Below are 15,665 nucleotides of genomic sequence, written 5' to 3' on the forward strand. Positions count from 1 at the left end.
TCTGAACAGGCCTAGCCCGATGGCGCACACAGCAGAGCCTGCAAGTCATGCTGTGCCGCTAAAGAGGTCACACCTAGCCGGTGGCGGATGCAGCAGAGCCTGCAAGTCAAATACTGCGCCGCAGTCCAGTACAGTAAGGCCTAGCAAAACATATAACCCTAACTATCTAACTACTATAAGATCTAGGCTAGTCTCTGTTACTTCAGGTGCCACACAGTAGAATACAATCAGTAACCAGGTGTAATGACCTGCGTCCGTTCTGGGCCCGAGGATGCCGCTTACCTGGGATGGCCACCAACCTCTCAGCAACCGTGCGGCCTTGCTTGATGATAAGACTGACCACACGCTGTACACTGTCTTCCTGGAACAATCTCTCTTTCAAAGAGCTGGATCCAGTTAGGGGACAACAGCTAATCTTCTTGCTCTGTGTGTCCATTCACTCCTGGACATCCGCAAGCCAGGATGGAATCGGATTCAGTCTCTCAAAGAACATTGCTTCCACCATGTCAGATCAGCACTTCCTGGTTTTCAGAAACAGCTAGCATGAGTCATCATCTGCTTTGCATATGCAGATCCCAGAGTGTGCTGACTGTGCTGAAAAACAGTGGCCTCTAGTGCCCAGAATGCCAAATGACAGCTCCAATACAATTTAAACATAGACATTATACAGGCAGAGTTTATTCACAATCTCACATAGGTGCCAACTCTGATCTTTCAGCAGGGGACTGGTTGGGAGACAGTGTAAAGGAACTGGAGGCACTGTCAGCCACCCAATCACTTGTGCGTGTAGCTGGCACAGATTGACCACGTCCTCTCCCTGAAACAAGAGCTCCACCAGCAGCACCACGACCGGGGCCACGTCCCTTATTTGACGTTCTACTCATTCTGTGCGTTCAATCACCAAACTAACAGATGGTTTATGTCAGGCGACAATGTAACCGCCAATAGTCAACAATTAAGTTCACTGACAGTAAGGCAGTGCCGGTGTCATAAAGAGGAAAAATTTCTTGAGGTCACACAACAGTGTGATAGGCGAATTTTATACAATTACTTCACGGTCACAAAAAATGTGAATTTGTCAACCAACAATGTAACTGCAGTATTGACTGGCTGTATTGGACTGTCAGAAATGCAGCAAAGGCCGCAAATGTAGTATCTAGCACAAACTGGGTGTTTTTTTCAAACAAAAATATGACAGCAGTATTTAACGGTTGTATTGGACTGTCAGAAATGCAGCGCAGGCCGCAAAGGTACTTTATGGAAAAAAATAATACGATTTTTCCACCCACAGTGAAACAGATGGATTTAACTGATTTTCTTTCACTATCACAAATGCAGTGCAGGGCGCAAATTTACTTTTTAACAAAAAAAATTAATTTGTCCCCTCAGAATCTAACAGATGGATTTACACTTACATATGCAGCACAGTGGTACTTTACAGAAAAAAATTTGAATATGTCACCCCCTGGGTACCTGAACTCACAGACAGATTCCCTATATTATTTTCACTTCCCCTGGCACATATGCAGTGCAGGTGCACTTAAAAAAGGGGTATATTTTGCCCACTGAACTAAAAGAACAGAATTAAATTATTGTCCCTGGCCCATATGCTGTGCTGGTGCACTGCACTTACACAAAATGGCTGCTGACGCCCACCTAACTAACAGAGGGATAAAACTTCTTTTTCTGTGTCACTGGGCTCAGGGCAGGGTACAAAAATGTTGCATTGCACCAACAAAATCGCTGTAGATCGCAGAGTTAACAAGTTCTGATATCAGATTCTTTCCTATTCTCTCCCTCACAGCAGCAGCATCCTATCCCTACACTAGTAAGAGCAGATTGACGTGCGGCGCTACATGACTCCAGCTTATATACAGGCTGGGTCACATGCTGCACTGGCCAATCACAGCCATGCCATTAGTAGGCATGGCTGTGATGGCTTCTAAGGGCACAGAGTTAAACGCTTGTTGATTGGCTGCTCTGCAGCCTTTCAAAAAGCGCCATAAAATAGCCGAACACCGAACTCGAACCCAAACTTTTAATGAAATGTTAGGGTTCGGGGTCAAAAAATCGTACAGTTCCGTACGAACCCAAATTTTGCAGTTCGGGTTCGCTCAACCCTACTCCCTATCCTTTCCCTACACTTGACTAATCTTTACCTGAACTTCTAAATCAATTTTTTAGCACAATGAAGTCTTTCCTATCACTGTCCCTAGCGCCTGCTGACGTCTCTACCTGCACTAAGTACACTGGGAAATGGCAGAATCCAAAATGGTGCCGCTATTTATAGGGCTGTGACATCACAGGGGCTGGCTGGCTGCTGATTGGCTGCATGCATGGCATTGTGGGTGATCCCGCCTTCCCAGAGTTCCTTTCTCCATGTCCTAACACGTGCAGCAGCCATTTTAGGAAAAAATGCGATTAGTTACCACGAAGCGTGAGGAAATTCGGATTTGGTGTGAATCGAATTTTTCCTGAAATTCGGATCAAATTCCACTTTGTCAACTTCGATTCGCTCATCTCTAAATATCATTATAAAATAATCATCATTTTAGTAAGGCTTTTGGAGGGGCTGTAAGGTTTAACTCATGGTTTCGATCTGTTATTCTGATTCTAGAAGGTGCTATTATATCAATAGTTGATTATTCTGCATTATTCTTCCTTGCTTTATTGTAACATGATGAACATGTCTGACGGCGGCAGCAGTTATACAGTACTTGTATATCATGTGGTGTGTATTCCCACAAGGGGTTATCCACATCATTTCCCAGCCATGATGTCATTGATTGACTCCCATCTCACCAGTGGACATCTGGTATGGTGAGTTATTTCATGGCTGATGTCGTACATATTCTATGACTAAGGGTACTTTCACACTAGCGTTTTTCTTTTCCGGCGCTGAGTTCCGTCCTATGGGCTCAAATCCGGAAAATAACTGATCAGTTTTATCCCCATGCATTCTGAATGAAGAGCAATCCGTTCAGGATGTATCCAGGTCAGTCTTTTTTACTGATCAGGCTTTCCAGAAAACCGTAGCATGTTGCATTTTTACCTCCGGCCAAAAATCCGGAACACTTTGACTGAATGCCGGATCCGGCATTTTTTCCCATTGACTTGCATAAACGCCGGATCCGGCGCCATGTGATCCGTCAAACCGGATCCGGCTTTTGCATGTTAAACCCGAAAAATGTGAAAAAAAGTTAAAGTCCATAAATGGCGGATCCGTTTTTTCCAATGCATTTTTTCATTGTGATCAGAATCCTGATCAGGATTCAAATGTAATCCATTTTCACACGTTTTTCCGGATCCGGCGGGGCAGTTCCGGCGACGGAATTGCCCGCCGGATTCAAATAACGCTAGTGTGAAAGTAGCCTAAGACTAATAAGGTTTTATTTTTCTCTTGAAATGTGTCAGCTGCTATGTTTTTTACAGATACATTTGGTGGATTTTAATGGTTGTTAAATAAAGGAGTTGAACTTTTATCTGCTTAATCAATCAATATAAGAATCCTGGACGACCCCTTTAAGGAAGTAGCCTGTTTTGGACCTTCAGGACACATTTTTCATATTAGCAACTACATTTCCATGGACAGAAATGATTATTTTTGTTTTCCTCAACTATTTTTATTTATTATTTATTTTTTCAATTCAATAGAATTCTAGTTTTGAAATATGCTGTAAGACTGCTGTACGGTAATCTATTTTACCTCTCAGTTCTGCCTGCCAAGCAACCTAGTAGGCCTTGCATTAGTAATAGACACAATGCTTTACATTGTAGGCCCAACCACCGCTGCCATGGGCTAGCAGCACTTCCCTGCCCTGTTGCTCTTCTTGTAAAGGCTGAGATATAAATAATATACACACAGTTATCTCTACTACACAGCGGTGACTGTCACACATGGTAAGCACAGAATTTACATGTCTCAGTATTTCCCTCCACGGTCTCTGGGGTCTTCTGTCACCTCCCCTGTATCTCTCTCTCTATATATATTTCATTCTACACATTGTCTCATCTTATACTTTGTATCTGACACTCCAGAAACATCAAGATGGTTTCTGGCAGTTATCTCCTGGCCGTCATCTTCATTTCTATTCAGGGTGAGAGATTCAGATCCTTCCATGATTGTGTGTAGAGAAATCTATCCGGTGGGATCCATCATCAGATCAGGATTTCTAGGAATAGATCCAGACATTTATCACCAATGAATATTTCTCTTCTTTCTCCTCAGGATCCTGTGGAGAGATTGTGATGACCCAGACTCCAGATTATACCTCTGTGTCCCCAGGAGACACAGTCACCATGTCATGTAAAGCCAGTGAAGATATAGGCTACAGCTTACACTGGTACCAACAGAAACCGGGGAAATCTCCAAAGCTTCTCATCAAAGCAGCAGATGAGCGATTCACAGGAGTCCCAGACCGGTTCACTGGATCTGGATCTGGAACAGATTTCACTCTGACAATCAGAGGAGTGACAGAAGACGATGCAGGAGATTACGCTTCATACACAGAAGAAGAAGAAGAAGAAGAAAACTATCAGAGCGATCAGTGGTTTATAATTTCTCTTCTTATGTAAATTGCCATTTCCTTTCGTTACAGGTGAAGGACTTGTCTCATGAAAGTCATGTCTGGTGAGACATTTACACCTCAGTGTCCACAGCCGGGAAAATAAAGTATTACATGGAGACCTTTGTAATGTCCCCCAGAGGAGCTGCTCATAGATGCAAAGATGGTATGCAAACAAGCTCTTAATAGCCTCTGTCTCTGATGCCACCAGATGCAAGATAGCTATCCTATAAAGGTCTTGAGACATGACTTGGATAATAACAATACTGGGATCCCTGCCCGCAGACACGTGCACCGCGACATTCCTTGAGCAGTGCCGACCTTCTTTGGAACAGATTATTTGGATAATAACTAAGTCATGACCTCATCTGCAGACAGATATTTCCTGGTGATTTTCCCTCATCAGTGCAGAGCAGAGAGTACTGGCTCAACTGGGTGAGAGGCCTAGGTCAGGATTCAGGAAATATGATACAGTATCTCCTTATGGAGATCACCTAAACAGTGTAAGGAGGCTTATAGGCTGACCGCTTCTCTGGCAGTGGCGTAGCATTGGGGGGGGGTGGTGCCAAATTGCAGGGGGCGCCGGGCAGCAGGCATTTCAATAAGGGCCATGGGAGCCTATGAAGCCTATGAGGCAGTACAGTATAGCGGCACAGGAGATCGCGATTACCTCACTGTGACCTCCTGTGCCGGGTCTCGCGAGATGATGTTGTGATGACGTGGTGCAGGAGGCCACAGTGATGTTTTCGTGACCGCCTGCGCCAGGACACGCGAACTCAGGCCAGAAGCAGTGATGGAGGAAGAGAGGTGAGTATAATTTTTTTTTTTTATGTAAGTACCCTGTGGCAGGCAGCAATCGGGGCACTATGGAGGAGGGGAGCATTATCAATACCACAAAAGAGGAAGCATACCAAGGAGGCAATTATGTAGAAAAAATGTGGGTCATTGTATATGACAATGCTAATAAAGAGGGGGCAATTATTATAATAATAATAATAATAATAATAATAATAATAATAATAATAGTACAGAGGGGGCCATAATAACACAGAGGGGGGCATAATAATAATAATAATAATAATAATAATACAGAGGGGGTTGGTCATAATATTATTATTGTCCCCTCTGTAGTATTATTATTATTATTATTATTATTATTATTGCCCCCTCTGTATTATTATTATAATGACCCCCTCTGTATTATTATAATGACCCCCTCTGTATTATTATAACGGCCCCCTCTGTATTATTATAATGACCCCTCTGTATTATTATAATGACCCCCTCTGTATTATTATAATGGCCCCCTCTGTATTATTATAATGACCCCTCTGTATTATTATAATGACCCCCTCTGTATTATTATAATGGCCCCCTCTGTATTATTATAATGACCCCTCTGTATTATTATAATGACCCCCTCTGTATTATTATAATGGCCCCCTCTGTATTAGTATTGTGATATATAAAGGCCCACTCTGTATTATTATTATTATTATTATTATTAATAGTACAGATGGGGCCATAATAATAATAGTACAGAGGGGGCTATAATAATAATAATACAGAGGGGGCTATAATAATAATAGAAGGGCCTTGTTAGTGCTGGGGGCATTTTTATTGAGTACATATTAATGGGGATGCTATTGGAGGTACTGTGGGGCAGTGTTCCTCACCTCCATTGTTCAGGACCCACCTACCGGTCATGATATAAGAATATCCCACAAAATTATTACCTGTAGTAAGTCCTGATGCATTGATACTAATTATATCACCTGCTCAATACTAAGGAAATTCTGAACACATGACCGGCAGGTGGTCCCTGAGGACTGGAGTTGAGAAACACTGATGTAGGGAACGCTATTACTATCGAGGACAGTTTGGGAGCATGGTATTATGGGGTACTATCCATCTGGCTCTACCACAGTATTGGGGGGCAGCAGGATGACAGTGTTGAGGCATCAGGAGGAGGAGGACGATAGTAAAATAAGGAATCTAATTTTTTTTTCTGTGAAACTCTGCAGAGATGAGACACGGCTGAAAGAAGGTGTCATGGCGGTCTTATCTCTGAATGAAGAAGCTGAGGAAAGAACTACATCCCAGGAGATGTCACTGGATGTAAGAGGTATGTGATGCTGTATTCTCCTGTATATTTTGTAGCAATGTATGAAATATCCATCCACATATCTGTTTACAGTAGGGTGGGGGGGGGTGGATATAGGATTTGGCCCACACTGCCGCAGTCCGACCCCAGACTTCAGGTCACACTGTGCGTGTTCACACCCATCTACTACATTATCTGTACTCAGAGAGTTATCACTGTGTTATCTGTGGTGTTATGTAGGACTGCAAGTGATATCTACTACATTATCTGCAAAAAAGGGGCGAGGCCACAGTTTGGGGGGGGGGGCACAATACTTGACTTGGCCGGGTGCTGGCAACCCACGCTACGCCACTGTCCTCTGGAATTCTGGGAAGATGGTATGCAAATGAGTTCTTAGCAAGCTCTCTCTCTAATGCCATTAGATGTTAGGTGGCTATACTGTAAGTCAATGTTCAACCTTTTAAACAGGCCTTGACATATGACTTGAATAATAATTAAGTCAGCATCTCATCCTCATTGATGGAACCTGAGTGGGGACCCCTCTATAACATCCATATGTCTAATAGGTCTTCATGAAACAATCCTTCACTTCTGTCTGACATAACACAGTGCTAAAGTCCTCAGGCAGTAGAAGGTCCTGACATTGGATGACATGAAGGTGATGGCGCGAACACTGCCGCTGTCTTCTGATAACAAGTCAAGATTATCATTCATACCTCCTAACCTACCTGAGAAAGGAGAAAAAAACATAAAAGACCTTGCATGGGAGAGGGATCTATAATCCATATAGTGTGCAGATAAGTCCTCAGCTTTCTTTTCTTGTGGATGGCCGACTGCACGTCATACGATCCTCAGTAATCCTAATGATGCTCTGTTTATGTGACGACCAGCGCTCACCACTAGAGGTAGAATACCGTCTGTAGATTATACAGTATTTAGTGCATTCATTTACCTTGCAGTTTTATAATAGTGATGTATGATGTGCGCTTTTACTTGCCATCTGTTTATAGAGATATTAGTGCAGAAGTTACATATTTATTATTCAGATGCACCAAACAGAATGACAATTTTTCTGATATCTACGTCATTTTTTGGTTTTAAACTAGGATATAAATGTGGATGTGGCCAGCTTCTGTCTACGTCCATGATTCTGGTGCATATGAGTAGAGTTGAGCGGACACCTGGATGTTCGGGTTCGGCCAAACTTGAGGAAAAACCCGAAGAACCCGAACCCCATTGAAGTCAATGGGGACCCAAACTTTTGAACACTAAAATGGCTGTAAAAATGTCATGGAAAGGGCTAGAGGGCTGCAAATGGCATCAAAATGTGGTTAAGAGCATGGCAAGTGCTCTTCAAACATATGTGGATAGGGAAATAACTTTAAATAACATAAAATATGTAAAAATAAAAAATAATAATCTTCATCTAGGAGGACGAGGTCCATATGGAGTAGGAGGTTGAGGAGGCAGTGGATGTGGCGACGGATGTGGAAGCGGCGGTGGAGGAGGAGGTAGCCTACACTGCTTTTTGCTTTTAAATTTATTTTTATTTTTTAAAATTAGGGTACATCCCAAAACATTGGGAAATATAACCTGTGATAACCCCCTCCAGCCATGCTAAACACACGTTCAGACAATACACCGGCTGCAGGGTAGGCCAGCACCTCCAATGGGTAAAGGGCAAGCTCAGGCCATGTGCCCAATTTGGAAGTTGCAGGGGCTGACCCCTGTCAGTCAGTTCGTGTAGGCGTGTGCATACTTACTGCCCCACCATGTCGCACGTCCCCATGATGTTCACGATCCAATTTGATATCTGCCCTGTCAACTTTCGATGTTCTTTTATGTGTGTAGCATGGTGATCACGGGTGGCGGAGAATCAGGGTTCCAGGCTGGAGAGGGAGCCTGAGAAAAGGATACCACATGCAAGGGAGGTCAATGGATGAAATTAAATGTAATCGAGTGGAAATGTGGGACAAAGTATTGAAGCATAAGCTTCCAAGTTAAGGAGGGGGCGTGCGGCAATTACCCACTCCCGACTCGGGCAGGTAGTGACGATAAATAACAATACAGGACTCTTAAAGGGGTTGTCCGGGATTGGGGACATGGGTGTACATGTACAATGGTCCCCTAAATATTACATTCATGCCTGTCCTTCCCTTACCAGACATTTCTGATGGCCCTTTTTCACTTCATAAATTTTCAGCCAGAAGTGCAGTTTCTATCACCGTCATTGACGTACAGGGTCCCTTTCTGCATAGCGAAGCCTCTTCTTCCGCTTCTCAAGGAGTCTGGTGACGTCACAGTCAGCCTCTAATTATTCCAAGCGCATGGAGGGGCAGTAACTAGGCGGCAACAGACCGCGCTAAGCCACGCCCCTTGTCACGCTAAGCCACGCCCCTCTCCGGACAGGGCGAATTCTTAGCAAGGAAGGAGGCATTTAGGGGCGTGACTAAGGAGAAGGAATAGTTGCGGCAGGAGGCGGCATATGAATTAGGGGGGGTGGCTGCACGGAGGAGCAGGCACACACTCGAAACAACGCGATGCTACGCTGGGACCCAGAAAGCATCGAGGCAGGAAGTTATTGCACACAAACAGAGAGGTAAACAATCACTGGGGGACTGTAGGAGCCCTGCTGAAGTGTAAAAATACCTAAAAACATCTGGGGGGACCATCAAACCGCTATTAATAGTGATTTAACTGGTTTTAAAAAAAAAATCTTGATCCCGGACAACCCCATTAAGATGCCCGGTTATTGGTATGATTAATAAAAAATGATAGGGAATGTCACTGTGGTATTTTTGATTTGTAAACGTTAGCCAGGAGAGGCCCTGCTGCCGCTTTGTTGACTCTAGATAACTTCTGCCTGATCGCACGTCCCTGTGACTTCCACCATCCATTTGGATATCTTCTCTATCAACTTTCGATGTTCTTTTCTGAGCCTACCATGTTGATCACGGTTATCGGCGAATCAGGGTTCCACACCGGAGAGGGAGCGTGAGAAAGAGAGGCCACATCAAAGGGAGGATTAATTGTTTCAAATTAAAAATTATAGAGTGGAAATATGGGACAAAGAATTAAAGCGTAAATGTGGGACAACTTTTTAAAGTTTAAGCATTGAATGAAAGGATGTGTCGCGCATCAATTAATGAAGAATTTCTTAAATTTTATTCCCTGTCAACTATGCAGAGCAGGGATTTCTATCCGGCAAAATTTGAAAAATGTCACCTGACAATGTAACAGACAATTTTTTTTAATTTATGTTCCTATCACCTGTCATGGATGGTGTTGCAGAAAGCTGGAACTTATAAATAAACATCCGACTGGCTTGATCACAAACTAAGGAGCATATGGGTGAGCCCTATAAAACCCCTAGAGCTCTCCCTGACTGCTATGCCCATGCAAAGGTCTTTATGGTAGACGATTGCATGCCCACGTACCTTATACTTTGTGACACCTGAAAACCCTATAATAGTGAGGGAACACGACCACCGGCTCTCTTCACTTAATAAGGACGGAGTCAGGGTCACCTAGAATCAAGCCAGCAAGGAAACACAAATAAAGGGAATGGACTTATCTGAGGAATCAGCAGAAGCAGCCTCCAACAGTGAACAACTCATCCAGGAAGAAGTATAAACCGCAAAGTGAGGCAGTATGGGAGGGAATATAAAGGGAGACAATTAGTGTAAATAGGTGACAGCTGGGAGAAGGAAAGCAGATGACAAAGTGAAACCAAAACAAAGAAAGCAAGAGGTAGAGAAGAACGTCTAACAGACCTTCTCACAGAACTGGCGGTGACAGTACCCCTCCCTCTACGGGTGGACTCCGGACACTCGGAGCCCACCTTCTCTGGATGAGACCTATAGAAAGCCCTGATGAGACGAGTGGCCTTAATGTCCGCCACTGGGACCCACATCCTCTCCTCAGGACCATAACCCTCCCAATGAACGAGGTACTGGAGAGAACCACAGATAATGCGAGAATCCACAACCCTAGAGACCTGAAATTCAAGATTACCATCAACAACAATCGGAGGAGGAGGCAAAGAGGAGGGTACAGTGGGTTGGACATAAGGTTTAAAAAAGGACCTGTGAAAAACATTATGGATCTTCCAAGTCTGAGGAAGGTCAAGACGGAAGGCAACAGGATTGATGACGAACAAGATCTTGTAAGGCCCAATAAACTTAGGACCCAACTTCCAGGAAGGAACCTTCAGTTTGATATTCTTTGTAGACAACCACACCAGATCACCCACATTCAGGTCCGGACCAGGCACACATCTCTTATCCGCCACACGCTTATATCTCTCACTCATCCTCTTCAGATTAACCTGAATCTTTTGTCAAATAAATGAAAAAGACGAGGAAAATCTCTCCTCATCAGGTAAACCAGAAGACCCCTCTCCAGAGAATGTCCCAAACTGCGGATGAAACCCATATGCACCAAAAAATACTGACTTATCAGAGGACTCCTGGCGACGGTTATTTAAAGCAAACTCAGCAAAGGACAAAAAAGAACACCAATCCTCCTGATTCTCCACCACAAAACAGCGCAGATATGTCTCCAGATTCTGATTGACGTGTTCGGTCTGACCATTCGACTGCCGGTGAAAAGCAGAAGAGAACGACAACCGAACCCCCAAGCGAGAACAGAAGGCCTTCCAGAATCTGGAAACAAATTGCGTGTCCCTATCAGAAACGATGTCTGAAGGAATGCCATGCAATTTAACAATGTGATCAACAAACGCTTGCGCCAGCGCCTTAGCATTGGGTAACCCAGGAAAGGGAATGAAATGCGCCATTTTGCTAAAACGGTCCACTACTACCAGAATCACAGTCTTCCCCGAGGAACAAGGCAGGTCCGTAATGCAGATAGATGCGTCCAAGGACGGGAAGGAATGGGTAATGGGAGGAAAGAACCCGATGGTCGTGAATGAGGGACCTTGGCACGAGCGCAGGTCTCGCAGGCTGCCACAAAACCCTCAACCGTCTTACGAAGAGCCGGCCACCAAAATCTCCGAGCAATGAGATCCACTGTGGCTCTACTCTCCGGGTGCCCTTCAAGGACAGTATCGTGGTGCTCCATAAAAACCTTGTGTCGTAAAGCGAGATGCACAAACAACCTCCCAGGGGGACAAAGATCAGGAGCCTCTGCCTTGGCTGCCTGAACCTCTGCCTCCAAATCAGGATAAAGAGCAGAGACGACCACCCCTTCAGCCAAAATGGGACCCGGGTCTTCAAAGTTCTCCCCTCCCGGAAAACAACGTGACAGGGCATCCGCCTTCACATTTTTAACCCCAGGGCGGAATGTAACAACAAAAGTAACCTAGAAAAGAACAAAGACCATCTGGCCTGTCTCGGGTTCAGACGCTTGGCCGATTCCAAGTAGGCCAGATTCTTATGGTCTGTAAACACGGTAATAGGGTGTCTGGCTCCCTCTAACCAATAGCGCCATTCCTCAAAAGCTAATTTGATGGCCAACAACTCCCCATCTCCCACATCGTAATTTCTCTCTGCAGAGGAGAGTTTCCTTGAGAAAAAGACACACGGTCGCCATTTGGCAGGAGAGGGACCCTGAGATAAGACCGCACCCACACCCACCTCAGAAGCGTCCACCTCAACAATAAAAGGTAGAGAGACATCAGGTTGTACCAAAATGGGAGCGGAAGCAAAACTCTCTTTGTAGAAAAGGCTTTAAGCGCATCTACCGACCACAAAGAAAAATCTACCCCCTTTTTAGTCATATCAGTGAGTGGCTTAACAACAGAGGAATAATTCTAAATGAACTTTCTGTAATAATTGGCAAAACCCAAAAAAAGCATCTGCGCCTTCTGATTCTCAGGAAGCTCCCAATCAAGCACAGCGCTGACCTTCTCAGGGTCCATGTGAAAACCAGAAGCAGAGAGAAGAAAACCAAGCAATTTAATCTCCGGAACCGCAAACACACATTTTTCCAGTTTAGCGTACAATTTATTATCCCGCAGAATCAGCAAGACCTGACATAGGTGGTTTCGATGAGTCTTGAAATCAGGAGAAAAAATCTAAATGTCATCTAGATACACCAGTACAAATTTCCCCATTAAATGATACAAAATGCTGTTCACAAAATGTTGGAAGACGGCCGGAGCATTCATCAAACCAAAGGGCATAACCAAATTCTCGAAATGACCCTCAGGGGTATTGAAGGCCGTCTTCAATTCGTCAGCTTCCCTGACCCTGGCTAGGTTGTATGCCCCTCTTAAATCCAACTTAGAAAAAACCTTAGCCCCAACAATCTGGTTAAACAGGTCCGGGATCAGAGGAAGCGGATATGGGTCACGAATCGTGATACGGTTCAGCTCCCTGAAATCCAGACAAGGTCCTAAAGAACCATCTTTTTTCTTAACAAAATAAAAACCAGCGGTAACAGGTGACTTCGAGGGTCGGATGTGTCCCTTTCTCAGGCTCTCAGAGATATAAGTACGCATAGCGACTCTTTCAGGTTGGGAGAGATTGTTTAAACGTTATATTGGCAGTTTGGCGTCTGGGATGAGATTAATAGCGCAGTCGTACTCCAGGTGCGGGGGCAACTCCTGGTCACCACTCTCGGAAAACACATCCAAAAATTCAGAGAGAAAAGATGGCACAGTCTTGGTAGAAACCTCTGAAAGAGATGCCGTGAGGCAATTCTCTCTGCAAAACTCACTCCAACCATTTATTTGCCTTGCTTGCCAATCAATGGTGGGGTTATATTTAGTGAGCCAGGGTAGCCCCAACACTAGAGGAGTAGGTAATCCGCTTAAGACAAAACATGACATATCCTCAACATGAGCGTCACCCACAGTCAAACGGATATTGTGAACTATGCCCTTTAACAATCTTTGAGAAAGTGGAGCGGGATCGATAGTAAAAACAGGTATATCCTTTTCCAAAGTGCATACCTGGAAACCATGCGTTATTGCAAATTGATTATCAATGAGATTGACAGCTGCTCCACTATCTACAAAAATCTCACAAACAATGTTCTTGCTGTCTAGCGCCACCCTGGCAGGTAGGAGAAAACGGGAACTACAAGTAAACGACAAACCTTCAATTTCCGCATCAACCTTGCCAATAGTAGCAAATGGAAAGTTTTTAGAGGGTTTTTTTCTTTTTGTTTTTCTTTTATTACCCTCAGAAAACTCCATGAATCTCCTAGAGGGGCAAACATTAGCCAAATGATTTATACCCCACAACAGAAACAAACCTTCCTCTGAGAGCTGAATCCTCTACTATCAGAGGCAAGCAAACCCAGCTGCATGGCCTCCTCCTCAGAGGGGATTGAGAGAGACTGAGACCCCTGCGCACTGAATGAGACAGCCCCACTGTCCTTGGACTGAATATGACAGGAAGGAGTAGTCTCCTCTCTCTCTCTAAGACGCCTGTCAATACGAACAGCTAGAGACATGGCAGATTCTAATGAGGCTGGTCTCTCATGAAAAGCAAATGCATCTTTCAATCTTTCCGAAAGACCATGGCAAAATTGACTTCGGAGTGCAGCATCATTCCAACCAGTATCAGCTGCCCATCTCTGAAATTCTGAACAATATATCTCTACGGACTGTTTACCCTGGCACAAAAGACGCAGTTTAGATTCAGCCAGAGCAATACGATCCGGGTCATCATATATCTGCCCCAGGGCTACAAAAAATTCATCCACCGATCGGAGGGGCCGTGCCCCCATCGGCAGCGACACGGCCCAAGACTGAGCGTTATCCCTGAGCAGCGACATGATGATCCCCACCCTCTGCTCTTCATCACCAGAGGAATGGGGAAGTAGGCGAAAATGGAGTTTGCAAGCCTCTCTAAAGCAAACAAAATTCTCACTACCCCCGGAAAACGTATCCGGAAGCGAGATCTTAGGCTCGGAACAAACTCCATGAATGCAAGCAGAACCGGTCACCTGAAACTGAGACACAGTTTTACGGAGATCTGCTACCTCCAGCGAAAGACCTTGCATCCGGTCAATCAAGGCTGAAACCGGATCCATGCTTAAGACGGTTATGGCGGTTTATAATGTCACAGATGGTGTTGCAGAAAGCTGGAACTTATAAATAAACATTTGACTAGCTTGATCACAAACTAAGGAGCATATGGGTGAGCCCTATAAAACCCCTAGAGCTCTCCTTGACTGCTATGCCCATGCAAAGGTCTTTATGGTAGACGATTGCATGCCCACGTACCTTATACTGTGTGACACCTGAAAACCCTATAATAGTGAGGGGACACGACCACCGGCATCCTGCACTTAATACGGACGGAGTCAGGGTCACCTAGAATCAAGCCAGCAAGGAAACACAAATAAAGGGAATGGACTTATCTGAGGAATCAGCAGTAGCAGCCTCCAGCTGTGAGCAACTCATTCAGGAAGAAGTATAAACCGCAAAGTGAGGCAGTATGGGAGGGAATATAAAGGGAGACAATTAGTGTAAATAGGCGACAGCTGGGAGAAGGAAAGGAGATGACAAAGTGAAACAAAAACAAAGAACCTCATGCAAGAGGTAGGGAAGAACGTCTAACAGACCTTCTCACAGAACTGGCGGTGACATGAGCCCTCACACAGCCCTGGACACATAACTACAAAAAAGTTATAGGGGTCTGAATATGGTTATAATTTTTTTTTTTTTTCTTCAAAGGTTTAAAAAAATAAATTCAGTATTAAAACGCAAGATAAATTATACAAGTGTGGCATCGTAACCGTACTGACCTGGAGAATGAAGATAACTGGTCAATTTTACCGCATAGTGTACAGTGTAAAAATAAAAAAATAAAAACCTTTATGAGAATTTTTTTCCCCAATTCTACCCATTTGTAATTTTTTCCTACTACATGGTATGCAACCGTAAATGGTGCCATTAGAAAGTACAACTTGTCCCGCAAAAAATAAGCCCGCATATGGATATGTGAATGGAAAAGTAAAAAAGCTTGAACTATGGGAAGGAGAGGAGTGAAAAACGAAAACGCCAAAAATGGAAAATCACA

General features: G+C 44.2%; 1 gene segment (V, D, J or C); it reads left to right on the forward strand.

Moving 5' to 3' along the window:
- Positions 1-4,048: 4,048 nt before the first annotated feature.
- On the forward strand, positions 4,049-4,575 carry LOC120991070. The segment is given in 2 exon segments: positions 4,049-4,097; positions 4,229-4,575. Coding segments are annotated over 2 exon segments (396 nt in total).
- Positions 4,576-15,665: the final 11,090 nt, after the last annotated feature.

This window comes from Bufo bufo, chromosome 2 (assembly GCF_905171765.1).
Source record: "Bufo bufo chromosome 2, aBufBuf1.1, whole genome shotgun sequence".
Taxonomy (NCBI): Eukaryota; Metazoa; Chordata; class Amphibia; order Anura; family Bufonidae; genus Bufo; species Bufo bufo.